Genomic DNA, 26297 nt, shown 5'->3' on the forward strand with positions numbered 1-26297 from the left:
TGTGTATCTGTTAAAACTGAATTTCTATCTATGATATACAAACCCTTAGCCTAATTTTGATTATGTTCTAAAAACTAAGTGCCAGTGATTGTATAAAGAGATTCCCTTCTTGAACATTCGTTTGTTAAACATGTCATTTGAAATATGATGTAAAAATCAATGTTAATAAATTCTTTAATAAAAAAACGAATTTCTATCCTGTTCTATTATATCTTGTATTGTGACCTGAGAATATTGTTTAGCCTTTGTATAGTTTAGTTTGCTCATCATTAAAATAAGAAAAGAACACTAATATATTTAGTACTTAGTGCCTAATACATTAGTTCTCAATCCTTTCTTCTCCTTTTTTTTTTTTGTTGGTTGTGGGGCTTGAACTTAAGGCTTAGGTGCTATCTGTGAGCCACTTTGTGTTCAAGGCTAGCCTTCTACCAGTTGAGCCATAGTGCCACTTCCAGTTTTTATTTTATTTATTGATTTTGCCAGTCTGGGGGCTTGAACTCAGGGTCTGAGCACTGTCTTTGAGCTTTCTCAAGGATAGCGCTCTACCACTTGAGTCATAGCGCCATTTCCAGCTTTTTCTGTGCATGTAGTACCAGGGAATCGAACTCAGGGCTTCATGTATATTAGGCAAGCATTCTACCACTCGGCTGCGTTCCTGGCCACTTCTAGATTTTTGAGTAGTTTATTAGAGGTAAGAGTCTCATGGGGACTTTTCTGTCCAGGTTGCTTTGCACTGTGATCCACAGATATCAGCCTCCTGAGTATCTAGAATTATAGGTGTGAGCCACTGGCACTCGACTCAGTCCCTTTTCCATAGAAAAATACAGTGTTTCCCCAAGGAATACTAGCTGGTCTCAAAATCCTTCCCATAGCTTGGTACCTTAAGTGTAGTTCCTTTAGGAAATAGTGTCTTATTAGCCCAGGACTATAAATTGTTAATGACATAAGTTATAAACATAGCTGAAAGCCAGACACTGGTGACTCATCCCTATAATCCTAGCTACTCAGGAGGCTGAGATCTGAGGATTGAAGTTCAAAGCCATTCTGTGAGAAATGCCTCTAAGACTTATCTCTAATTAACCACCCCAAACTCGGAAATGGACCTGTGTTTCTAAGGGGTAGCACAAAAGCTCAGGGACAGTGCCCATGCTCTTGAGTTCAAGCCCATAATAGCTGAAAAAGTATGTTAGACATATATGCAAATTCCTTAAAAATCTAGAGCAAAAATAAATTACAAGAGTAGTCTCAAATCTGTATTCTCCAACATCCAAATTTAGTCTAGTTAACTATTGGGATTAGTCCAATAGGATGTTATACTAGGTAGTTTCAGGCTATAAATATATATGTATACTTACTATATACATAAGGCAATGGTACAAAGCCATAGCCAGTTCACATGGAAGTATTTTAGATGGATAAATTCCTAAAAGTAGAAATTTGCTGATCAAAAGGTATATGCATTTGTAATTTTCATAAGCATAGACTATTTTGCTTTATTCAATGTGTTTACAGCTTGTGCTAGTAATTTAATTTTTTGGATTGTGTGGATGATTGAACTCCAGCCTTCTCACTTGTTACTTGGTTTTATTGAGTTGTTTAGTTTGTATATTCAACATTTTGTTTGAATATGTTACATGTTTTTCTCACATTTTATAGTTTATCTTTTCGTTTTCATTAAAGTGGGTTTTGCCATGAAGAAATGGTTTATGTTGCTTGGTGTCCTTGGCTCATAACTGTAATCTGAGCTACTCAGAGGGCTAAAATCAAAGAATTGTGGTGTGAAGCCAATCTGTGTAGGAAAGTCTATGAGACTCTTTATCTCCATTTAATCATCAAAAAACCAGAAGTGGAGCTGTTGTTCGAACAATAGGGGGACAAAAGCTCAAGGGCAGTGTTCAGGCCCTAAGTTCAAGCCCTAGTATAGGCAGATGCATACACAAAAAGAAATGTTTTATGTTTCTGTGTTTGAATTTATCTAAAATACAGAATTGGGGCTAGAAGGGGCTTAGGTGGTAGAGCTCTGGCCTAGTAAACACAGAGCCCAATACCACCAAGAAATTAATTTTTTTTTTTTAGTCATGGGGCTTGAATTGCTGGGCCTGGGTGCTGTCCCTGAGCTTTTTAGCTCAAGGCTTGCGCTCTGCTACTTGAGCCACAACGCCACTTCTGATTTTCTGGTGGTTACTTGGAGATAAGTATCAAGGCTGGGGTGGGGAGTTTGGTCTAGTGGTAGAGTGCTTGCCTAGCATGCACAAAGACCTGGGTTGGATTTCTCAGTACCACCTACATAGAAAAAAGCCGGAAGTGGTGCTGAGGCTCAAGTGGTAGAGCTGTAGCCTTGAGAAAGTCCAAGGTCAGTGCTCAGGCCCTGGACTGATAAAAAAAAAAAAAAAAAAATTTATCAAGGCTGGCTTTGAACCGCAATCCTCAGATCTCAGCCTCCTCAGTAGCTAGGATTACAGGCATGAGCCACTGCACCTCGCTTAATTTTTAAGTATAGTGTTTCACATAGAAATTTTTAATTTTAGGAATGGTTCAACGTATATAAAAATATGTTCTATTTGGGAAAGTACACAGGAGAAATTTGTTGCCTGTAGTAGCTAGAGTTAACTCTTTGAGCAGTGTTGAAGGAATTTGTTTTTTCTTTTCATTTTTCAAATCTTCAATAATCTAGAACAAAAAGAAGAAAAGCAAACCAAAACTGGCAGCAGAAGCAAGTAACTGTACCCCAGATTCGAATAAATCGATTTCCAATCAAGAGGAGCAGTCTGCGTCTGCCTCAGAAAAAGATGGCCTTAATGGCTATCATGTCAATGGCACCATCAATGATGTTGAGTCTGTGGACTCACTCAGTGAGGGTCTGGAGACTCTTTCAATAGATGCCAGAGAATTAGAAGATTGTGAGTCTACCATGCCAAGTAGATTGGATGTAACAGGTGAGTTCAGAGTTGATTCTATTGAAATATACAATATAGAGGCCTTATAATTATCCAAAACCTAGAAAAATATAATTTGTGTTCCTTGTCTTAATATTTTTACCTTAGGTCAATCTTGCAGAAATCTTCTATTAAGCAGAGGAAAGAACCCTTTAGTATTCAGCAGAAATTGACTTTAAAGATCTTTTTTTTTTTAATTAAAGATTTAGAGGTGGGGACGGAGTTCAATGGTAGAGTGCTCTCTTTGCATGTATGAAGCTCTGGGTTTGATTCCCTAGCACCACATACACAGAAAAGGCCAGGGGTGCTGTGGCTCACATGGTAGAGCACTAGCCTTGAGCACAAAGAGGCTCAGGGTCAGTGTCCAGTCCTGGGGCTGGCAAAAAGAAAAAAAAAAAAGATTTAATAGCAGTAGATGGCTCAAGTGGTATAATACCTGATTATGGAATATAGCATCTTAAGTTCAAACCCCAGTATTGCCAAAAATTTTTTTACAAACCTATTAAGGGTTAAGGATGAGGATGAGATGAAAATGTTGATATAATTCTACCTAGTACAGAAAGGAATAAATAATATTGACTGATTGTCTATTTTTATAAGAAATAGTCTTTCATACTCCTATATTTGTTTAATAATTCAGTAAACAAGATTATTAATAATTGTAAGTTCACAGACTGTGTGTGTGTATGTGTATGTGTATGTATGTATGTATGTATATGTATGTATGTGTATGTGTGTGTTTGTTATTGTTGTAGGGCCTGATCTCCGGGTCTGGGCATTATCCTTGAGCTCTTTTACTTAAAGCATAGTGTTCCACCACTTTGATCTACAGTTCTATTGTTCTATTTCTGGTTTTCTGATGATTAATTGAAGATAGGTGTCTCACGGACTTTCCTGCCTGGACTGGCTTCAAATCACAATCCTCAGATCTCAGCCTCCTGAGTAGCTACAATCATGGACATTAGCAATTATTACCTTGCTCTTATAAATATTATTTTATTTTGCCAGTCCTGGATTTGAGCTCATCGTCTGTGCACTGTCCTTGGTTTCTCTCAAGGCTAGAACTCTACCACTTAAGCCACAGCAACACTTCCAGCTTTTTCTATGTATGTGTTACCTAGGAATCGAACCCAGGTCTTTGTGCATGCTGGGCAAAGCACTCTACCACTAGGCTAAACTCCATGCCATCTTATAATTTTTTTTTGGGGGGGGGGGCAGTCCTGGGCCTTGAGCTCAGAGCCTGAACACTGCCCTTGGGCTTTCTCAAGGCTAGAGCTCTACCACTTGAGCCACAGCATCACTTCTGGCTTTTTTTCTATGTATGTGGTACCGAGGAATTGAACCTTGGTCTTCATGCATGCTAGGCAAGCACTCTACCACTGTGCCAAACTCCCAGCCCCAAGGTTTTTACATTCTTTTTTTCACCCCAAAACAGTATAAAACTTGGGGCCGGGAGTTTGGCCTAGTGGTAGAATGCTTGCCTAGCATACATAAAGACCCGGGTTCGATTCCTCGGTACCCCACATAAATAGCAAAAAAAATCCCGAAGTGGCGCTGAGGCTCAAGTGGTAGAGTGCTAACCTTGAGAAAGTCCAAGGACAGTGTTCAAGCCCTAAGCCCAAGCCCAGGACTGGCAAAAAAAAAACAAAAAAACAAAAAAAAAAAACAATATAAAACTTTTCTTTTTTTCTGTCTCCATGTAACTATGAAAACCAGCAACCTTGTTACTACCCATGGTTTTGCCTAAAACATTTTTTGCCTATTTTCTTTTGTTAATTAAGATTGCATGTCTGATTTACCACTACACTGTGTTCTAAAACAGTCTCTTTCTTGACAGGATCTGTGCTAGAGAATGGTGTCTCTGACTTTGAGTCCAAGTCTTTGACGATGCGCTCTATTAGGAATGCTCAGCAGTCCAGGAATGCTGCCAAATTTCCCCCAACATCCACGGCAGGATCTCAGTTTTCAAATCTGGGGGTGGAGGATGTTCTACTCTCCTCTACCAATAAAAGACTAGGTAAATCAATGACCCTTCTGGGGAAGGAAAGAATAATCTGATTTTGGCTAGTGAAAGCAAATTACTTCTTTGTTCTCATAAATGAGGTTTCAGAAGGGTATTAGGTAATCCTGTTTCTATTTTCTAGGTTGTAATTTCCTACTCTTCTACTTCTGTGTATACTGTTGATAATCTTAAGAGAATAGTTCAGGTGCCAGGACCTAGTTGTAGAGTATTTGTCTATATAACATTATGTCTACATAGTATATATGCCATCATAGATTTTTATGTCTCTGTAGTTATGTTTATATCTCCAAGACCATGTCCATAACTTTGGGTTCCCAAATATTGAGGCATGGCTCTTGTACTGTTTGGATGTAATATCCACATATCAAGTAGACCATACACCTTTTGTTCCTTTGGTCTTGACTTATCTCACTCAGTATGATTCCCTCTAGTTTCATCTACTTCCCAGCAAATGCTATTATTTTATCTTGTCTGTTGGCTATGTAGAATTCCATTGTATATATGTACCACATTTTTTGTATCCATTCATTTGTAGTGGGGCATCTGGGCTATTTCCATCGCTTGGCTATTGTGAATAGTGCAGAGATGAGTGTATGGTTTTTGTTTTTGTTTTTGTTTTTGGTAGGTCATGGGGCTTGAACTTGGCCTGGGCATTGCCCCTGAGCTCTTTAGCTCAAGGCTACTGCCCTACTCCTAGGCCTGGGTGCTGTCCCTGAGCTCTTCAGTTCAAGACTACCTCCCTATCCTGGAGCCAAGCCCCACTTTTTGTTAATTGGAGATAAGAGTCTCAGATTCTTTTGTGCCTGGGCTGGCTTTGAACTGTGATTCTCAGCTCTCAGCCTCCTGAGTAGTCACTGTGCCTGGCCAAAAAAAAAAAAATGCTTTTTAAAATAAATAGTTTAGAGAAAATTTTCAAACCTGTTTCAAATACACTAATGAGTCCTCATTACCCAGTTTAACCAGCTATCACCTCAGAACCATTTATCAAAGTCAGAACTGTATAATTGTAACTAACTTCACCAGTTTTATGTCTTTATTCTATTTCTCCCTGGAAATGCTGGTCCTCAGTGACAACATAATTTCTTTTTTTCTTTTCTTTCTTTCTTTTTTTTTTTTTTTTTTTTTTGCTAGTCCTGGGGCTTGAACTCAGGGTCTAGGTACTGCCCTTGAGCTTCTTTTGCTCTGTTACTTGAGCTACAGTGTCTCTTCTGGCTTTTTCTATTTATATGATACCGAAGAATTAAATTTAGGGCTTCATGCATGCTAGATAAACACTCTACCACTAAGCCACATTCCCAGCTGTTTAGATATGTTCTAAAAGAACACAAAATCAAATTGGAATGGTAAGCTGAGCATAACAGCAAGAGTCTTAGTCTCAGCTACTCATGAGGCTGAAGCAAGGAGGATCACTTAAACCTAGAAATTTGGGAGCAGCCTGTGCAGCACAGTAAAATTCTGTCTTTAAAAAGTAAAGGTGGGCCAGGAGTTTGGCCTAGTGGTAGCATGCTTGCCTAGCATGCACAAAACCTAGAGTTCAATTCCTCAGTACCACATACATAGAAAAAGCTGGAAGTGGTGCTATGGCTCAAGTGATAGACCTCTAGTTTTGAGAAAACCCAAGGACAATGCCCAAGCCCTGAGTTCAAGTCCCAGGACTGGCAAAATAATACAAACAAAAAACTCTAAAGGGGGGCCAGGAGTGTGGCCTAGTGGTAGAGTTCTTGCCTAGCATGCATGAAGCCCTGGGTTCAGGTACTGGGTTCCACATACACAGAAAAAGCCTCAAGTGATACTGTGGCTCAAGTGGTAGAACACTAGCCTTGAGAAAGCTCAAAGACAGTGTCCAGGCCCTGAATTAAAGTCCCAGGACTGGCAAAACAACTAATTACAAAGTTGAAAATGTGAGCCAGGTACAGTGGTTCACACAAAACTTGACTATCTCAAAACCATAATAGCAAAAGGATTAAAAATTTCGAATGTGACAGAAGCCAGTGGCTCATGCGTGTAATCCTAGCTACTCAGGAGGCTGAGATCTGAGGATTGTGGTTTGAAGCCAGCCTGGGCAGACAAATTCAAGTGCCTCAGACTTCCATTTAACCAGCAAAAAAACCAGAAGTGAAGGTGTGCCTCAAACTCCAGGCTTGAGCCAAAAGATAAGCAAAAGCACAGTTCCCTGAGTTCAAGCCCCCAATACTGGTACAGGGGAAAAAAAAATGTTAAAAATATGTGTGTTAACCAAGTGCCTGTAGCTCATGCCTGTAATTGTAGCTACTTGTGCTTGAGCTCTATAGATTGCAGTTTGAACAGCTCTGGAAGGAAAGTCCATGAGACTATTATCTCTAGTTAAGCACCAAAAAGCTAAAACTGGAGCTTGTGGCCCAAGTAGTAGAGTGCTAGCCCTGAGCAAAAAAGTTCTGTGATAGTGCCCCCCACCTGAGAGCAAGCCCCAAGATAGGCACAAAAGATTTGTTTTGTCATGGAGCTTGAACTCCAGACTTGGGTTCTGTCCTTAAGCTTTTTTGCTCAGGCTGGCACTTTACCGATTTGAGCCACTACCAGTTTCCAGTTAATTGAAAGAGTCCCACAGACTTTCCTTCCTGGGCTGGCTTTGAACCAAAATTCTCAAATCTCAGCCTCCTGAGTAACTAGATTCTGACTTGAGCCACTGATGGCTGGCAAGATTTTTAAAATATTATTATTACTACTACTACTGCTACTACTACTAATAGTAATAGTAATAAATACAAACTTAAGAAATTGCTATGAAAAATAAGATTGTTGAGCAAGTATGGTCATTTAGGAAACATTTTTATTTCACATAACATAAATAATCTGGGTTTTTTTTCCTCCAAGGTTCTAATATTGAAAAATCTGTAAAAGACCTACAGCGTTGCACAGTGTCTCTTGCACGGTACCGAGTTGTAGTTAAAGAAGAGATGGATGCTTCCATTAAGAAAATGAAACAAGCTTTTGCTGACTTACAGAGCTGGTAAGTAAAGTTTGGTTTGATAAAAATCATAGGCACAAGAAGAATTATTCATAAAAATGGTTAGCTGTTTTCTAGATTCTTTAATTCCAAATTCCTATATATTCTCTACACAGTGGGGAGAGATGTAAAAATTCTGTGGTATATTTAACTTTCTAGTGTTTGTTTTTTGTTTTTTTGTCATTTTTTTTGTTTTTTGTTTTTGCCAGTCCTGGGGCATGAACTCAGGGCCTGGGCACTGTCCCTGGGATTTCTCAAGGCTAACTCTACCATTTAAGCCACAGCACCACTTCTGGCTTTTTCTGTATATGTGGTACCAAGGAATCGAACCCAGGACTTCTTGCATGCTAGACAAGCACTCATCCACTAGGCTACACTTCTGGCCTGTCAAGAAAAATAGAATAGATCACACACTCAATTTAGTAACTGTCTTTTAAACTAAAAAATATAGCAAATAATAGGTATTTGGACAGAATTATAAAAAAGATTCTTTTTAATGCACCTCATTCCAAATATGTCTTCTGTACTCTTATTAATCATTGATTTCTTTTATTACTACTTTTTATTTTCCTCAGTAGTAGGCTTGAACTCTGGGCCTGAGCTCTTCAGCTCAAGGCTATCACTCTACCACTTGTACCATAGCACCACTTCTTGTAGTCTGATGGTTAATTGGATATGAATCTCATGGACTTTAGTGCCGGGGCTGGCTTTGAACTGCAGTCCTCAGATCTCAGCCTCCTGAGTAGATTATAGGTGTGAGCCCCAGCACCTGGCTATTATTACCTCTTTTTATTTTTATTTATTTTTATTTTTGCCAGTCCTGGGCCTTGAACTCAGGGCCTGGGCACTGTCTTTGGCTTTGTCAAGGCTAGAGCTCTACCACTTGAGCAACAGCACCATTTCTGGCTTTTTCTATATATGTGGTGCCGAGGAATTGAACCCTGGTCTTCATGCATGTTAGGCTGGCTCTCTACCACTAGGCCAAACTCCTGGCCCTATTACCTCTTTTTATTAGCTGACATTATTTATACAAGTGGGCTTTGTCATTGTGTGTAGTGTCAGTGTATACACTATCCCAATTAACCTCATCTCTCTTTCACTCTACCTTTTTCTTTTCCCTTTTTTATGGTCCTGGGGCCTGAACTCTGTCCGTGAACCCCTATGAACTCAAGGCTAGCATGCTACAACTTGAACCACTTCCTGATTTTTCTGAGTGATTTACTGGAAATAAAGAGTTTAGAGGCCAGGATGGCCCCAAACCTTCATTGTCAGATCTAAGCCTCAGAAGTAGCTATCTCCCCTTTTTCTTTCTTTTTGTTTTCTCCTTTATATCTCTCTCTCTCTCTCTCTCTCTCTCTCTCTCTCTCTCTCTCTCTCTCTCTCTCTCTCTTCTTTCTTTCTTTCTTTCTTTCCTTGCCTGTCCTTGAATTTTCTCAAAGCTAGAGCTCTACCACTTGAGCCACAGCACCACTTCTGGCTTTTTCCTATGTATGTGGTACCTAGGAATCCAACCCCGGTCTTCGTGCATGCTAGGCAACCATATTTAAAACCACATACATAAACCATATGTTTAAGCTATCTTTCTTTTTTTTTTGTTGAGGTGTTTTTTTGTTATTGTTGTTTTTTGTTTTTGTTTTGTCATCTTGAACTCTAGGCCTGGTACTGTCCCTGAGCTCTTCAAGACTAGCTAGCGCTGACACTTGAACCATAACACCACTTTAGATTTTCTGTGGTTAATTAGAAATAAGCGTTTCACAGATTTTTGTGCCTGGGCTGGCTTTCAATTGCCATCCTCAGATCTTAGCCTTCTGAGTAGCTAAGATTACAGGTGTGAGTCACCAGGTGCCTGGCTCGGCTCAAATGATTTTTTTTTTTTTTTTTGCCAGTCCTGGGTTTGAGCTCAGGGCCTGAGCACTGTCCTTGGACTTTCTCAAGGCTAGAGCTCTACCACTTGAGCCTCAGCACCACTTCCGGCTTTTTTCTATGTATGTGGTACCAAGGAATTGAACCCGGGTCTTCATGCATGCTAGGCAAGCACTTTAACCACTAGGCCAAACTCCTGGCCCTCAAATGATTTATTTTTTTTAATTTAATATTCATATCTCTTCTGTTAGGAACTATTTAATGCTACTTTTAGCTTTATGATTTTGTATTTATACATTTACATAAAAACAACCAATTCTCTTAACCTTTCTTTAAATTAAGCTCTAACATCTCAAAAAGTTTACTGGGTAGTTTTTTTTTTGTTTTGTTTTGTTTTTTTCTTTTTTTGCCAGTCCTGGGCTTGAGCTCAGGGCTTGAGCACTGTCCTTGGACTTTCTCAAGGCTAGAGCTCTACCACTTGAGCCTCAGCACCACTTCCGGCTTTTTTTTCTATGTATGTGGTACCGAGGAATCGAACCCAGGTCTTCATGCATGCTAGGCAAGCACTTTAACCACTAGGCCAAACTCCCGGCCCTACTGGGTAGTTTTTATTTATTTTCTGGACCTCTAAGACAAAGCATCATGTCCTTTGTACTATATTCTTATCAGATCCCATTGACACACTTGAAGAATATGAAAACCAAATGTAGTTCATCACAACTTTGCTTTGGTAGGCTTCTGGTCTCTCTATAACTGTTAAGCTTTCTGATTCCATTGAGAACAAACCTCTGAACCAGGGCAGTTCTGGGAGAGAGATTTGTGAGTTCCTACTATCTTGGAAACCAGCCATAAATAACAAATGAAATGTTTTTTTTGTTTTTGGTTTTTTTTGGACTGGGAACTGTGCATTTAGTATTGATTAGCAAAATTAATAACCAGCTCAGTTGAACTTAAGACAGAATATCTGCCCTTCTCTACTAGTGTAAAGCTCTTTTCTCTGCCTGATGTAGGTTTTTAAGCTAGTTGCTTCAAGAAATAATTGACAGGTGAGTTTATTACATTTGACACAGAACTAAGGCTTCGTCTTAATGTTCTTAGACATTTTTCTGTTCGTAATACCATCGGGCGAAAAGGGTTCTTATGTATTTGCAGCAGTAAGATTGCATTATCCCTGACAAGACCTCTTTTACTTTGACATCCAATAAAAGCTGACCCATAAAAAATAAAATCAGAAGCTTTCTAATGCTTAAAACCTAAAACATCTTTTTACTTTCCTTGCTAATTGATAAAATTTGTCTGCTTTACATTGTTGTAGGTGTTACTTAATTTAAATTCAAGATTGATAAGAAAGCCAGATAATACCTGGGTGCTGGTGGCTTACTCCTGTAATCCTAGCTACTCAGGAAGCTGATAACTAGGGATCATAGTTCAAAACCAGTTCTGACAGAAAAGTCCATAGACTCTTATCTGCAATTAATTACCAGAAAGCTGGAAAGTGGAGCTGTGGCTCAAATAGTAGAACTCTAGCCTTGAATGGAAACAGCTAAAGGGGCAGTGCCTTGGCCCTGAATTCAAACCCTAGTACCAGCACAAAAACAAACAAACAATACATATATAAATGAGGAAATTGTGTTCTAGGGTAATATGTACCTATAACTATGCTTATAACTTTAGCACTTGGGAGGCTAAGGTAGTAGGATTTAGGAGTTGAGCAGGCCACATAGCTAGGCTTTATCTCAAAAAGCCAAAAGCTGGAGATACAGGTCAGTGGTAGAGTGCTTATGGTTACATCCCCATCACTACAGAAGGAAGGGAGGAGGGGGGAATATAATCTGAACTCTTAAAGTTTATAGAAAATTGAGATATTTATTTAAGGATTAACATTTAAGGGTGTTGAAACCCTAATTTTACTTGACATTCTAATTTTAAACACTAGTATGTTTTAAAAAAAAAAAGGTAGCTAAGCTAAAGAAAAATCTCACCAGAAATGTTAATTCCATCTTCAAGATTGTTTATGAGAATTGAGCTTTGATTATTCTCTATCCTGAAGACTAAAACGAGGGGCTGGGAATATGGCTTAGTGGTAGAGTACTTGAGACTCTGGGTTAGATTCCTTGATGCCACATAAACTCTTGTTTGTTTGTTTATGTCAAGTCCTGGCTTGAACTCAGGGCCTGAGCACTGTTGTTGGGCTTTCTCAAGGCTAGAGCTCTACCACTTGAGCCACAGAACCACTTCCACCTTTTTTCTGTGTATGTGGTACCAAGGAATCGAACTGAGGGCTTCATATATGCTAGGTGAGCACTCTATCTGTGGGCTATGGTCCAGGCCCAAGCCTGTCAAATTTTATAGACCAAAATATCTTTTTTAAAAATATGAGTGTGCCGGGCATGGTGGCTCATGCCTGTGATCCTAACTACACAGGAGGCTGAGATCTGAGGATCAAGGTTCAGAGCCAGCCAGGGCACAAAAGGACCTGAGATTCTTTTTTTCTTTTTTTCTTTTTTCCCTTTTTTTATTGTAATGTATAGAGGGGTTACAGTTAAATTCATCAGATAGTAGGTGCATTACCTCTTACACATTAATACCCCTTCTCATGTTTTTTCCCTATTTCTCTCCCCTTACCCCCTCCCAATTAACTTGCTTTCCCCTATTTCCTTTCCAATTTCAAATAATCAAACATATATACTATATATCAGGTAACACAGCAAAAGGACCTGAGACTCTTATCTCCAATTAACCTCTAGAAAATGAGAAGTGGGGCTTGGCTCAAGGGTATGGCAGTAGCCTTGGGCTGAAGAGCTGTGGAACAGCAACCTGGCTGAGTTTAAGCCTCATGACCCACCAAAAAAAAGAAAAGTGAGTGCTAGACCCATACTCCGGAGCACACTGTGGGGCAGAAGTGGGAGAGGCCAGGTCTTGATGAGTGGGCTCTTTGGGAGTGGGAAGAAGGAGAAGGAGCCAACCCCAGAAGAAGCAATACAGAAACTGAAGGAGACTGAAAGGATACTGATCAAGAAGCAGGAGTTTCTGAAGCAGAAATTTCAGCAGGAGCTACAAATGGCCAAGAAGCATGGAACCAAGAATAAGAGAGCTGCCCTGCAGGCTTTAGGGAGAAAGAAAAGATTGGAACAGCAAATGCCCCGAACGGATGGGACGACGTTATCCACCCTGAAGTTTCAGTATGAGGAAACTGAGAATGCCACCACCAATGCAGAAGAGCCATGGACCATAGAACTTGCTGCTCAAGGCATGAAAAAAGCTTACCAGGACAAGGACATTGACAAGGTAGATGAACTGATGGCTGACATCACAGAACAACAGGATGTAACTCAGCAGATCTCAGATGCCATTTTTCAATCCAAGGGCTTTGGAGATGATATGGATGAGGATGAATTGTTGGAAGTGTTAGAGGAGATGGAACAGGAGGAAGTAGCCTGGGAGTTGTTAACTGTGGACAGCAAGGAGGAAGAACCCTCAATCAAACTGCCTAGTGTACTGTCTACAAATCTACCCGGATAAACATGAAGAAGCACTGAAACAGTTGGCTGAATGGGTATCCTAAGGAGTCTGGGACTTATCTTCCTACCGCTGCCTTCATGGGTCTCTTTTCCTTAAGTGCCAAGTGCTGAGCTAAAAGAGCATAGATTTTTGGGGAGGTCCGGCTGAAGTGGTGGTATGATCCTGTCTTAGAAAGGGGCCTCTTGCCCCTCCCATCCTAGATGAACTGAAGGTTCTTGCTGCAGAAGGAACCGTGGGCTCTCTTCTCTTTGATAGCAGACACATTGTTCCCAATAAAATTGGGTGATGAAAAAAAAATGTGAGTGCATATGTGGAAATAGTAATTTTCTTAAGGATTTGCTTTAGCACAGTTTACTTTTTTAGATGTTTTGTAACTTGCTACTGCCACCTATTGGTTCTCAACTCCTGGATTTCTAGCAACTGTTCTACTGAAATTTATAGAAGTAACAGAATTAGGTCTATTTATTTTTATTGGAAATTAAAATATTCTCTGTTTTTAAATTGCTGATTGTGGGGTTTGAACTCTGGGCCTGGGCCTTGTCCCTAAGCTCTTCAGCTCAAGGTTACCATCCTACTCCTTGAACCCCAGCACCACTTCCCTTTTTCTGGTGGCTAATTGGAGATAAGAGTCTTACAGACTTAAGTGTCTGGACTGGCTTTGCACTGCAATCCTCAGATTTCAGCCTCCTGCCTGAGTAGTAGGATTACAAGAGTGAGCCACTGTACCTTGCCTTAAAATATTCCTTTGTTGACAATAAGGCATCATAATTTTCATGTGGCCTATACAAATTGCAAATTTTGCCAGTCTTCACTGTTAAGAATGTGCTGTTTCAGCCAGGTGCTCTTATCTCCAGTTAATTACTGGAAAACAGAAAGTGGGCTGTGACTCAAGGGGTAGGGTGGTAGCCTTGAGCTTAAAGATCTCAGGGACAGCGCCCAGGCCCAGAGTTCAAGCCCCATGACCCATGAAAAAAAAAGAATGTGCTGTTTCTTGGGGCTGGCAGTTTGACCTAGTCTAGGTAGAGTGCTTGCCTGCATGCACGAAGACCGGTGTTCGATTCCTTAGTACCACATATATAGAAAGAACTGGAGGTGGTGTTGTGGCTCAAGTGGTAGAGCACTTGCCTTGAGAAAGCCCAAGGACAGTGCTCAGGTCCTGAGTTCAAGCCCCGAGAGTGGCACCAAAAAAAAAAAAAAAAAAAAGTACTGCTTCTATGTTCGAGTTTCTAATGAAGCCTTTGTCTTTTTTGTTTGTTTTTTAGTTTAATGGATCGAGAAGTGGCATTGCTTGCTGAAATGGACAAAGTAAAAGCTGAAGCCAGTAAGATAACCATTCTTTATTTGAAACTATTACAGAAATAGTAGATTACCACCTCTCAGTCCTCATAAAAGGAGCTTGTATAAGTAGAGCATAGTGTATGATATTGCAATCCCAGGCATTTGGAGGAGATGCAGGAGGATCTTCAGATTGAAGCCAACTTGGGCAAAGTTAACATGGTCCTATATCAGAAATAAAATAAACACTGGGTGTGGTGGCTCATCTGTAATCCTAGCTACTCAGGAGGCTGAGATCTGAGGATCACAGTTCAAGGCCAGCCTGAAAGCCAGCCCCGGCATGAAAGTCTGTGAGATTTTTATTTCTAATCACCAGAAGACCGGAAGTGTTGTTGTGGCTCAAGGGGTAGGACCATAGCCTCAGGGACAGCACCCAGGCTGAGTTCAAGTCCCATGAAGAACTCCCCCAAAAAAGGTGCTTTTTCTTTATATGCTATAGTTTTACTAAATTATATACATATTCATAGCACTTCAAAATTCAGAGTTTTTCATACATTCATATATGCTGTCAAATCAACCTTTTGAAGTAATAGGTTTCTCTGTTTATGTTTTTGTTTTATAAGAAAATGTGCTGGGCCTTAGTGGTAATATCTAAGTACTCTGGAAGCTGATATGTGAGAATCACAGTCGTATGCTAGTTGGGGCAGAAAAGTTCATGAGATTCTTATCTCTAGGTAACCGCCACAAAGCCGGAAGTGGAACACTGTGGTTCAAGAAGTGGTAGAGGGGCCGGGAGTTTGGCCTAGTGGTTAAAGTGCATGCCTAGCATGCATGAAGACCCAGGTTCAATTCCTTGGTACCACATATAGAAAAAAGCCGGAAGTGGTGCTGAGGCTCAAGTGGTAGAGCTTTAGCCTTGAGAAAGTCCAAGGACAGTGCTCAGGCCCTGAGCTCAAGCACAGGACTGGCAAAAAAAAAAAAAGAAGTGGTAGAGCACTAGCCTTGAACAAAAAAGCTTAGGCCCTGAGTTCAAGCCCAGGTCTGGTGCACACACGCGTGCACATACTCAAATACTGAGCACGGATGGTTCAAACCAGTAACTGTAACAACTACTTAGACTGAGATCTGAGGATTCAGGCTGGAAGTCATTCTGAGCAGACAAATCCACTTAACCAACAGAAAGCCAGAAGTGAAGATGTTGCTATCTTCACTAGCACTAGAGTGCAGCCTGTGCCAAAAAGGCAAGAAAGAGCATGAGTCCTTGAGTTCATTGTTCACACCCCAGTAGTGACACCAAAAAAGTGACTTGTTCATTATCATATACATATGTATAATTAAGTCCTCTAAATGATATGATGTATGTAGAAACCTTTACTCAATATATTTTGTCCATCCAAAAATCTATAATTTTGTCATGAATCCATGTTCAGAATGCTGCTGAAGCTGAAAGGAACTAACATTGATATGAATAGGAAGTAGTTTTAAGTTCAGAACTAGAACAATAAATGTTTGTAGCTGTTGGACCTGGCTGTTAAGAAACTTCAGTAGTCATATTCCTAACATTGCTTTCATTGATAAACCTGATGTGATTATAAGCACCCACAGTGGCATAAATATGTGGTACTCTAGCTAAGAACTTGCTAAAGACATTTAGCTGTCTAATACCTATTAAAATTATTTGGTTTTTGTTTATTTTTCATGCAGGTCCTGGAGCTTGAACTTGGGGCTGGGGTGCTTTCCCTGAACTTCTTTTGTTCAGGGTTAACACTCTTATCAGTTAAGCTATACCTCCAGTTCTAGCTTTTTTGGTAGTTTAGTGGTGATAAGAGTCTCAGAATTTCCCACCTGTACTGGGTTTGAGCCACGATCCTCAGATCTCAGCTTTCTGAATAGCTAGGATTATAGATGTGAATCACTATGCCTATCTTGCCTTTTATTTTTCCTTGCTGATCCTGGGACTTGAACTCAGGGCTGAGACCATGGCCCTGAGTTTCTTTTTGTCCAAGGCTAGTATTCTACCACTGTAGCCACAGTCATACTTCTTTTTCAGAGTAGTTTATTGGAGATAAGAGTCTCACAGAATTTCCTGCCTAGAGTGGCTTTTAACTGACCCTCAGATCTCAGCCTCCTGAGTAGCTGGGATTACAGATATGAGCTTCCAATACCCAGTTACCATGCCTACCTCCCTGGGCTTTTTGAAAGGAAGAAAAGGAAAATGGATATTCAGTTGACTCACTTAGAAAAATAATGATCAGATTTTGCTGGACAGTAATAGCAGAATTGCCAGTGGTAAAGTTCCTTGGTGGTTTGTCTGACAACTGTAGTTCTGTTTCTAGGGAGTTCTTTTATCATGGGAAATTTTTATTCTCTCTCTCCCCTCTCTCTCTCTCTCCTCTCTGCTCTCTCCCCCCCGCCCCCCTCTCTCCCCTCTCTTCCCTCTCCTCCCTCTCCTCCCTCTCCTCCCTCTCCTCCCTCTCCTCCCTCTCCTCGCTCTCTCGTCAGTTGTGGGACTTGAACTCTGGGCCTGGGCGTTGTTATAATCTCTTTTATTTGCCTGGGCTATACATGAGTTTTGCAGGTCAGGGAGCTTTTGGAACAAAATGCAGTCTCCCTTAGATTTTTCACCCAAGGCTAGTGATCTAATGCTTGAGCCTGTTTTTCAGCAGTTGATGGAAATAAGACTTTCCTATTTAAGGCTGGCTTTAAATCTCGAACCTCAGATCTCAGGTTCCTAGTATCTAGGATTGCATACTTAACATTTCATGATTACTTTTCCACATGTGCAGTATATCCCTATCATTCTTACCTCCTCTATCACACTATAGTTTTTCTTTATCCTGTTTAGCAGCAAAATAAGATTTATACTTAGGTTTCCTCAACAGTGGAGATTTTGCTCAGCCGACAAAAGAAAGCAGAACTTCTAAAGAAGATGACTGATGTGGCTGTGCGAATGTCAGAGGAGCAATTGGTTGAGCTCAGAGCTGATATCAAGGTAAAGCTTCTCCTTTCTTCCTTTCTTCTTACCCTCAGGAACTAACATAGCAAATATCCATAATTCATGGCTACTTGTAATATATTGAAGTCATGATCTTCCCTTTCCAAACCTAACCCTTTTATAGATTCCCTTTCTCTATAAATTATTGCTAACTACCCAACTGTCTAAACAAGAAATCTTAAGCATAGGGGCTGGGAGTTTGGCCTAGTGGTAGAGTGCTTGCCTAGCATGCACAGAGACCCAGGTTCGATTCCTCGGTACCAAATACATAGAAAAAGCCAGAAGTGGTGTTATGGCTCAAATGGTAGAGTGCTAGCCTTGAGAAAGCCCAAGGACAGTGGTCTGGCCCTGAGTTCAAGCCCTAGAACTAGGGGTGGGGATAAAATTTCAATTCCAAGCTGGGCACCAGAAGGTGCTGCTCAGCTATACTTAGGAGTCTGAGGCCTGACAATTGTGGTTCAAAGCCAGCTTGGACAGGAAAGTTTGTGAGACTCTTCTCTCTTAAGAACTACCAGAAAATGGGAAGTGGCACTGCGGCTGAAAGTGATAGAGTGATAGTCTTGAGTGAAAAAACTCAGGGAACGTACCCAGGCCCTAACTTCAAGCCCCACAGCTAACAAAGAAGAAGAAATTACATTTGCCATACTAATCTGTTAATAGACCCTGTCTATTTGACTTCCTACTAAGTCTTAGGTCTGTCTCTTTCATTTCCATCACTTCCATGAGGATCAAGCCACCATTCTGTCTTGGTCTTTCTGTAATATACTCAGCCACTTTGTCAGTTCCTCACCTTCCCTATCCTTCAGCCATTCTTAACACCACGGTAATTTGCTTCAAACTTTCTAACACATTTAGAAAGTACTTGGGGCTTGAAGTCTGGGCCTGCGTGTTGTCCCTGAGCTCTTCAGCTCAAGGCTACTACCCTTCCCTTGAGCCAAATCCCACTTCCCATTTTCTAGAGGTTAATTGGAGATAAGAGTCTCATGTCCTTTTGTGCCAGAGCTGGCTTTGAACCCTGATCTCAGATCTCAGCCTCCTGAGTAGCTAGGATTATAAGAGTGCACCACTATGCCTGGCTTATATTGTAATTTTTATGAAGATGACCAGTGTCCAGCTTGTTTGTTGAGACTAATTCTGCTGTGTAGCAAGCTGGCTTCAAACTCTAATCAACCCATGCTGGTCCTCTGTGTACTAGAATCACTTTACAGCTCAATACCTTTTAAAGTTTTATAGAAAGAACAATGTTTATGTTTATGGTACTAAACATATGAACCCGAGGTTCAAATATTCATAAAGCCAGGCTTGGTGGCTCACACCTATAATCCTAGCCACTCAGGAGGCCAAGATCTGAGGATCATGGTTCAGAGACAACCTGGGCACTAAAGAATGTGAAACTCTTATCTCCAATTAACCACAGGAAAACGGAAAGTGGGGCTAAGGCTCAAGGGGAAGGGCGATAACCCTGAGCTGAAGAGAAAAGAAAAAAGAAAAGAAATATTCCTGAGCAGTTGTAGACAATATGTTCAAAGTAATTGTTTGTAAACAGCAAACTCCATGAATAATGGGAAATTGGCCTTTTTATTCTGAGCCCTTAGCCTTTGCTCTTTTTGAACACAAGCCTTATTGCCAAAACTGAAAGTAACACTTGGCTGAGGAGGCATCCAACATCCTTTATATGTATAATCTTCCACAGACATAGAAGATCATCTTGGATCTTTCAGGGATTCTTGTCATTGGTTCTGTGTTCACACAAGTCCATAAGGTACTTATATTCTCTCACTCCTTTTCCTTAGAATTTATTGAGGTGAAATAGCCAAACAACCAAAACTTCATTATTTCCTTCTTAAATTACTATTTCCTATTTAGATAAGCGCTGTCATAAAATGTTATAGAACATTCACAGTGATGCCAGTCAGTCTCATTCAGTTCTCTGGGAGAAACTGGAAACCTTTGGAATTAGAATTCTGGCTCTCATAGGCTTCATCTGTTTCCCTTCCCACATGACTGAAAGGCTAGGCTGTTAGAAATACTTCTACAGGCTGACTAAGGATCTGTTTCTTTCTACACTTTCAGTATATTGAAGTAGGTACTATGCAATTTAAATGTCTTATTTCCAGAAACTTATTTCCATCGTTCCTTTTATGTCTTTGGTTCAACAAACCCTAAAATTTGTTTCAGAATTAATCTGACTAATATTACATATTTGAATGATCTGTTACAAGAGATTCGTGTGCCTTTCTAAGCAATAATTTACTAAGGAGCTTTAGGACTTCGAGTTCCAGATAATTTTTTTCTGGTCTCCTTTCCCTGTCAGTATTTCTGGAGGCATCTCAAAGGATTCTGATGCATTTGGGGGAGAGGAGATCTTCCAGATTATATCCAAGTCCTTTGCTTTTCTATCTGGGGGGCGGGGGAGGAGATTCCTGGCTACCTTGGGTGTTGTTTATTGAATGTATCTGCAGAAGCACTTAATTCAGTGGCAAGTATCAAATTTCCTGACAATTTTTATGGAGTAGTTAGTATTTGACCTAAGGGGTCGGTTGCTTCTCAGCTCAGTCTGCTAAAAAGGATTAAATCACTTGCAGCATAAAACTCTTCTCATTTCCAAAGTTAACTTTTCACATGAGTGATTTTTCTATCTCAAGAAATTGTTCCTATTTCAAAGACTATGAGATTGTGTGTTATAAAGAGATGAAATGGTTTCCTAAGGAGGTTCCTATTGTAGAACCCCAAACCATCTATCTAAATGAGATCATTGTCATGGCTTATGGCCATTCTTGCTGCCTTCTGCTTCTGTGTATAATGGAACCATGTAGTGTAATGAGAGTCTCCACTATAAATTTGCTCTCTTCTCCCCGCCCCCTTAGCATTTTGTGTATTATACCTACTGGGCTTTGACTATCTTGTAACATTTCATAAGATGTCAAACTTATCTTTGGACTCTTGTGAAAATGAGAAAATTTGATCACTCAGTACTGGCCATTTAGTAAAATTTTAAGTAATAAAAAGGAGGAAATTGAGCCAGGTTCAGTGGCTCATGCCTGTAATCCTAGCTACTCAGGAGGCTGAGATCTTAGGATCCAGGTTCAAAGCCAGCTCGAGCACTAAACAACATGAGACTCTTATCTCCAATTAACCACTAAAAACCCGGAAGTGGTGTCGTAGCTCCAGAGGTATTGGGTAGCCTTGAGTTAAAGAGCTCAGGGACAGCGCCCAGGCCGAGTTCAAGCGCCACGACCCACAAATAAAAAAAATTTTTTTAAAAGGAGGAAATTTAATATATATTGTTTCACTTGTATACAGTAGGTTATCAGTTCCATGTATAATGCCTGTCTAACCCAGAGACTTTCCTGTGCTCTTTCTCCAGCATTTTGTTAGTGAACGTAAATATGATGAGGATCTGGGTCGAGTAGCACGCTTCACCTGTGATGTAGAAACTCTGAAGAAGAGCATCGATTCATTTGGGCAAGGTAAGATAGATGATGAGCGATTCTGGGTGCTGGAGATGGTAAGGAGACTGTCCTCTAGTAATGGGAAACTGGTATGTTGACTGGACTCTCACTGATTCTTCCCAGCACCTCATCTACTTTTTTTTTTGTGGGTGGGTGGTGGTGTGTGTGGAAAAAAGACTCACGGATACTTCTAAGTCCATTGATGAACTTGAGAGATGGTGAGTATTTACCAGATCCCTAACCCATTATTTTCTGCTGCGTTGAGAGGTATACTGTGTATAATGTAAAGAACATAAGGCTCAGGCTGGATTTATGGCTTGAGTAGTAGAGTGCCTGCCTTAGTAAGTGTGAAGCCCAGCATTCACACCAATATTGCCAAAACAGAAAGGAAAAAAAGGGAAAACATAGAATTCTATGTATCTCCCTCCATGTACATATTAGGTCCTTAAGTAGTAGCATTAAAGATAGAAGAGGATGCAGCCCTGAGTGAAAGTTTGTAGTGACATATCAGTCCCTGAACTCAACTCCTCTTTCAGTCTGAGTATAAAATGAAATGTTGGGCTTGAAGATGTATCTCAGTAGTAGAATGCTGTCTTACATTTTCAAGAACCTAGATTGGATCCCCAGCACTATCAAAACAAAAGGAGCTGTAATTATTAACTCATTAGTTCAAGCTTAAGGTCAAAGAAAAAAGAAAAAACCGCCAGTAGTGTCGGTGGCTCACATCTGCAATCCTAGCTACTCAGGAGGCTGAAATCATGAGGATCATGGTTCCAAGCCAGCCCAGGCACAAAAATCCGTGAAACTCTTAACTCCAATTAACCACCAGAAAAGCAGAAGTGGCACTGTGGCTCAAAGTGGTAGAACACTCACCTTGAGCTGAAGAGCTCAGGGACAGCACCGAGGCCCAGAGTTCAAAGGATAAAAAAGAAAGAAAGAGAAAAAGGAAAAAATCTGGGGAGCAGCTTTGAATCATTAAAATTTTGCTTACATTTGATTTGAAAATAATATTTTTCAGTTAGGTTGGTATTTTGAATTGGGGTTATTTTTGTGGAAAGAATTTGGCAGCATAAACATTTGTTGTAAAGACCAGCTCTATTTATATTTAATTGATCTTGAATGTTTTTATCTTGTGTTATTCACTTTTTTAAAAATGGATTTCGTAAAAATTTGATTTGTTTACCTTCTTTCTTTGCAAAGTCTGTACTTTAGAATGTTCTTGCTTGGGAAACTGAACATATGGCCCATACTATTGTTCCCAGGCTTAGTCAGCTGCTGAAGCCATAGCCAGTTTTGGTAGTAGAAAATGCCAAGAAGTCATTAGTCAGTGAGGGGAGGGGATATGGGTAACTTGATATTAAACTGTTCTGTCTCTAAGCATTCCTATAAAGCATTGGGGATTTTAGAAGGAGTGGAGGAAGAGGGCTAAATAAAATTTTTTCTTCCCAGTTACTTGCTTTATAGGCTTCCTTTATAATCATTGAAAGACAGTTCTTTTTCTTTAAATTGCTTGTTTTGAAATGGAGAGATAGGGGAAACCTTATCCATGATGTTCTTTCATCATATGACCACAAGTTCCTCATTTCTGTTTCAGTGTCGCATCCAAAGAACAGCTATTCGACCAGATCCCGATGTAGCTCAGTAATATCTGTGTCCTTGAGTGAGCCCAGTGATGCTCTTGCTGCTTCTTCCACCTGTGCCTCTGCTTCCAGCCTTACAGGTGCTAATAAGAAAAACTCTGCACCAGGAGAAACTCCTGCAACCCCAGCAAACTCCAGCAGCCAACCCTACCAGCCTTATCGGGAGGTAATCTGGCTTCCAAACACCTTGTGAGGGAGAAAAGACTCCTAATTGATTGGTATTTAAGTGCTCAATATATTAATCACCTTCTTCTCTTCCCCCATCACCTATTTTTCATCGTCTAGTCCCAGTTTGAGAAAGCATTTGCTAAGATACTCCAAATCATCAGCCAAATCCTATTGCCAAGAACTGCTAACTTTCCTATATTGACAGTGACCCTCACTTTTTTTTTTTTTTGCCAGTCCTGGGCCTTAAACTCCTTGGATTTCTCAAAGCTAGAGCTCTACCACTGGAGCCACAGCACCACTTCCCACTTTCTCTGTGTATGTGGTATTGAGGGACCGAACCCAGGGCTTCAGGCACACTAGGCAAGCACTCTACCACTAGGCCATGCTCTGGATCAAACTTCACTATTGTAGGTAGTATTGTTTTGTAATTAGTTACACTGGAAGTCATGTACCCAAGAAGGACAAGCCCTTCAAGGGACAGCCTCAAAAGTATGCATCCAAAAGCAGGAATTCCCTGGAAGTTCAAGGTGACCATACCAAGAAAAGAGAAAATAAACCTGGTTGTGTGAGGAGCAAATCTATAGTGGAAGAGTTTGCTAGCTTTCTTCTGGTGCCTATCTGACCCTTCTCTTCTGCAGAGAATGGCAGGGAACGGTACTGGTAATACAGTGGCTGGGTTAGACTGGCTGACAGAATTCCTAGTCCCAAACATGAGATACTACAATAATTATGCTTTTAGAAAAAAACCTATAAACCAGACCAATGGGGCACTGCAGAGTATCCTAAACTTTTTTTTATCCTTAGGTATTGCCGGGGAACAGACGAGGACGAGGCTATAGGCCACAAAGCCAAAAGCCCAATGACCCACCGAACCAAGGGCTACATGACAATGTGGATCATTACAGAAATAGTTCGTGGTATTCATCTGGTTCCAGGTGTCAGAGTGCTCCAAGCCAGGCACTGGGAAATACTAGTGAGTGGGGCCATATTCACTCTGCAGGGACCAATGGAACTGGAGCCAGCATGGAGCCTAGCCCATCTAAGCCTTCATTCAAAAAGGGGCTCCCTCAGCGCAAACCCAGGACCTCCCGGCCTGAAGCTGTGAGCTCTTAAAATTCCAGTTGGCCTCTTCAACCTGATAACTGGACTTTAGGAAACATACTTGTATGTAATAACAAAAGAAGTTTATGTGTTAATCACTTTTTTGTGTGTGTCACTCTGAATGTTTTGGGGTACTTCGCTTCCTCTTTATCATTTTGGAGGGGAAATAGTCTTTTCCCTTTATCTTTCTCAATGATATGGACTGATTCTGATTGGTCATTTTCACCAAGAATCAGGAACAACAACCAGGAAACCTGGTTTCTTAAGGATTTAGCAACATTTTCCCCAGTGTACCAAGTCTTCCAACTGCCTAAAGAAGCCTTACTCAGCAAGCCCCACTGCTGAGGCTGTCTCAGGAGGAAGTAGGTCAGAGCTAGTCCTAGCACCTTTTCTGTCTAAGCAGACCTGCCAGTTCCCCCTAAATGCCCATTTGAATTTGACCAGAAGGAGCAGTGAGGGAATTTTATACTGAACTAGATTAGCCAGAAAAGGAAAATAAAATTAATTGGTGATAGCAAGAGAATACTAGGAAATATATGAGAGTCTATCTCCCAGAATGTGCCTGAGATTTGACACTTGAATCGGGGTTTCAGTCCCCTGCTTGGCACCATAGCTTATCCTGCAATTTCTTCAAAATGCCCAAAGCCTTGTTTCCTGTTACCTTAGGCTATACCTTAGGCTGCATAGTAGTCCAAGGAAGTCTATGGGAAAGTAGCATTTAATTAAAGTTTTTTTTTTTTTTTTTGGAAGTTAAATAGAGTTTTATTCCACGCCTAGCATCGAGAATCATACTGACCAGTGACCAGTCAGGGCCATCTCTAAGATAACGGTTTTTTTTTAATTAAAAAAGAAGTATTTCATTGTTTCAATATTTGGAGATTTTTGTTGTTAACTGTTCTCCCCTTTTCCTGAATCCTGTTCAAATCCTGAACCAAATTTATAGCAATATAATTAGTGTTAATGTAAGGTGTCATACAATAAAAATTGCTGCAATCTTTATATGAATAAATAAAAGCAACTGCAAAAATGTTCTCACATTTGTTTCACAGCAGCAAGTGGCTTCATTATCTGTTTTTCTTTGGGCCTCATGGGGTAGAAGTCATTCAGACCACTTGTTCTATGCTTAAACAAGGGTGTCTAATTCTCAAGTCATTTGTCTGCTGCTGTTTAGCTTCAGGACCAAATTAAAATGTGAAAGCCTGAATGAGCCAGTGCAGCTGTTCCTGTGGGAAAGGATCCATAAGATAGGGAATGGTGACTTTCAAAAGAGGATTCAGCAGTGTAGAAAAACCACAGCTGCCAACTGCTTTCCCAGGGAACCAAAGGTTAGACTGACACCCCCCCCCACACCTCTTCCCCATTCCCTGTCCCTGGACAGGAGTTGTGAATGTAACCACAGGAATTGTAGCAGGTGTCACTAGTGCTAGACATCTCCACCCCACCCTCAGCATCTATAATTTAATAACAGCAGTTTTCCTTCTTTTAGAATGTGTTTTCCCAAGCCCTGACTGTAAGTGGCAGTGATGCAGAACTTAGCTGCCTCAGGGCTTCCCCTAGCTCTTTGGCTAAAGCTGAGCTGCAAGGGTTCAGGTTGGTTGAACAGATTTTTTTTTTTTTTGGTGGGTGTGTGTGTGTGAGAGAGAGAGAAGGGAGAGAAGAGGGAGGAAGACTGACAAACACTGACTCGGAAAAGAAAATAGTCAAGAAGTACTGTAGAGGCTAAGAGGCTATTTTCAAGGGACTGATTACCTTATTTTTGACAGTTTGTCCAATACCATTGTCAGCCTGATAATTCTCAGGACAAAGAACTACTTCCTTGATTAATTGCTTGCCTATTCTTTGTAGGAAATCTAGAGATTGAAGCGGCCTTGAAAAATAAAAAGATATACTCTAGGCAGAATTTTGTTTGGCAGGGGGGCCAGTTCTGCAGCTTGAACTCAGGGCTAAGCACTGTCCTTGGACTTTCCTCAAGGTTAGAGCTCCACCACTTGGGCCATAGCACCACTTCTGGCTTTTTCTATGTATGTGGTACCAAGGAATCAAACCCAGTCTTTGTGCATGCTAGGCAAGCACTCTACCACTAGGCCACACTCCTGGCCCTATCTAGGCAGAATTTTTAACCATCCAGATAGAGAGGGAACTACATGTTTGTAAAAAATGCCTTGAAGTTGAAATTGGAATTTCCCTATAGGAAATTATTTTTCTGACCATAATAACTTGGAAAATTATGAGCTTCCCTCTCCATAGTTTGGTCACAGATTGCACATGTAATATTTGAAAAACAGTTTAACACAGAAATGTAAAAGAAATTTTTCTTTTCTGTTCCTCAGAAGTAA

General features: G+C 40.5%; 1 protein-coding gene and 1 pseudogene across 3 annotated transcripts in view; both read left to right on the forward strand.

Annotated features, from left to right (window-relative positions):
• Spats2 (spermatogenesis associated serine rich 2) overlaps window positions 1-25002 on the forward strand; it is a 64886-nt gene extending 39884 nt beyond the window's left edge. For all 3 annotated transcript variants that reach the window (XM_090325258.1, XM_090325239.1, XM_090325248.1), the window contains 8 exons: window positions 2675-2936; window positions 4774-4953; window positions 7813-7948; window positions 14593-14651; window positions 17488-17597; window positions 20968-21070; window positions 22647-22858; window positions 23665-25002. In XM_090325258.1, coding sequence (XP_090181384.1) covers window positions 2675-2936; window positions 4774-4953; window positions 7813-7948; window positions 14593-14651; window positions 17488-17597; window positions 20968-21070; window positions 22647-22858; window positions 23665-23973 — 1371 coding nt within the window. In that variant the 3' untranslated portion in view covers window positions 23974-25002. The remainder of the gene's footprint in view (window positions 1-2674; window positions 2937-4773; window positions 4954-7812; window positions 7949-14592; window positions 14652-17487; window positions 17598-20967; window positions 21071-22646; window positions 22859-23664) is intronic.
• LOC150066800 (charged multivesicular body protein 4a pseudogene) lies at window positions 12525-13373 on the forward strand (annotated as a pseudogene).
• Window positions 25003-26297: the final 1295 nt, after the last annotated feature.

The sequence above is a fragment of the Megascapheus bottae genome, chromosome 2 (assembly GCF_031878675.1).
Source record: "Megascapheus bottae isolate mThoBot1 chromosome 2, mThoBot2.hap1, whole genome shotgun sequence".
Classification (NCBI taxonomy): domain Eukaryota; kingdom Metazoa; phylum Chordata; class Mammalia; order Rodentia; family Geomyidae; genus Megascapheus; species Megascapheus bottae.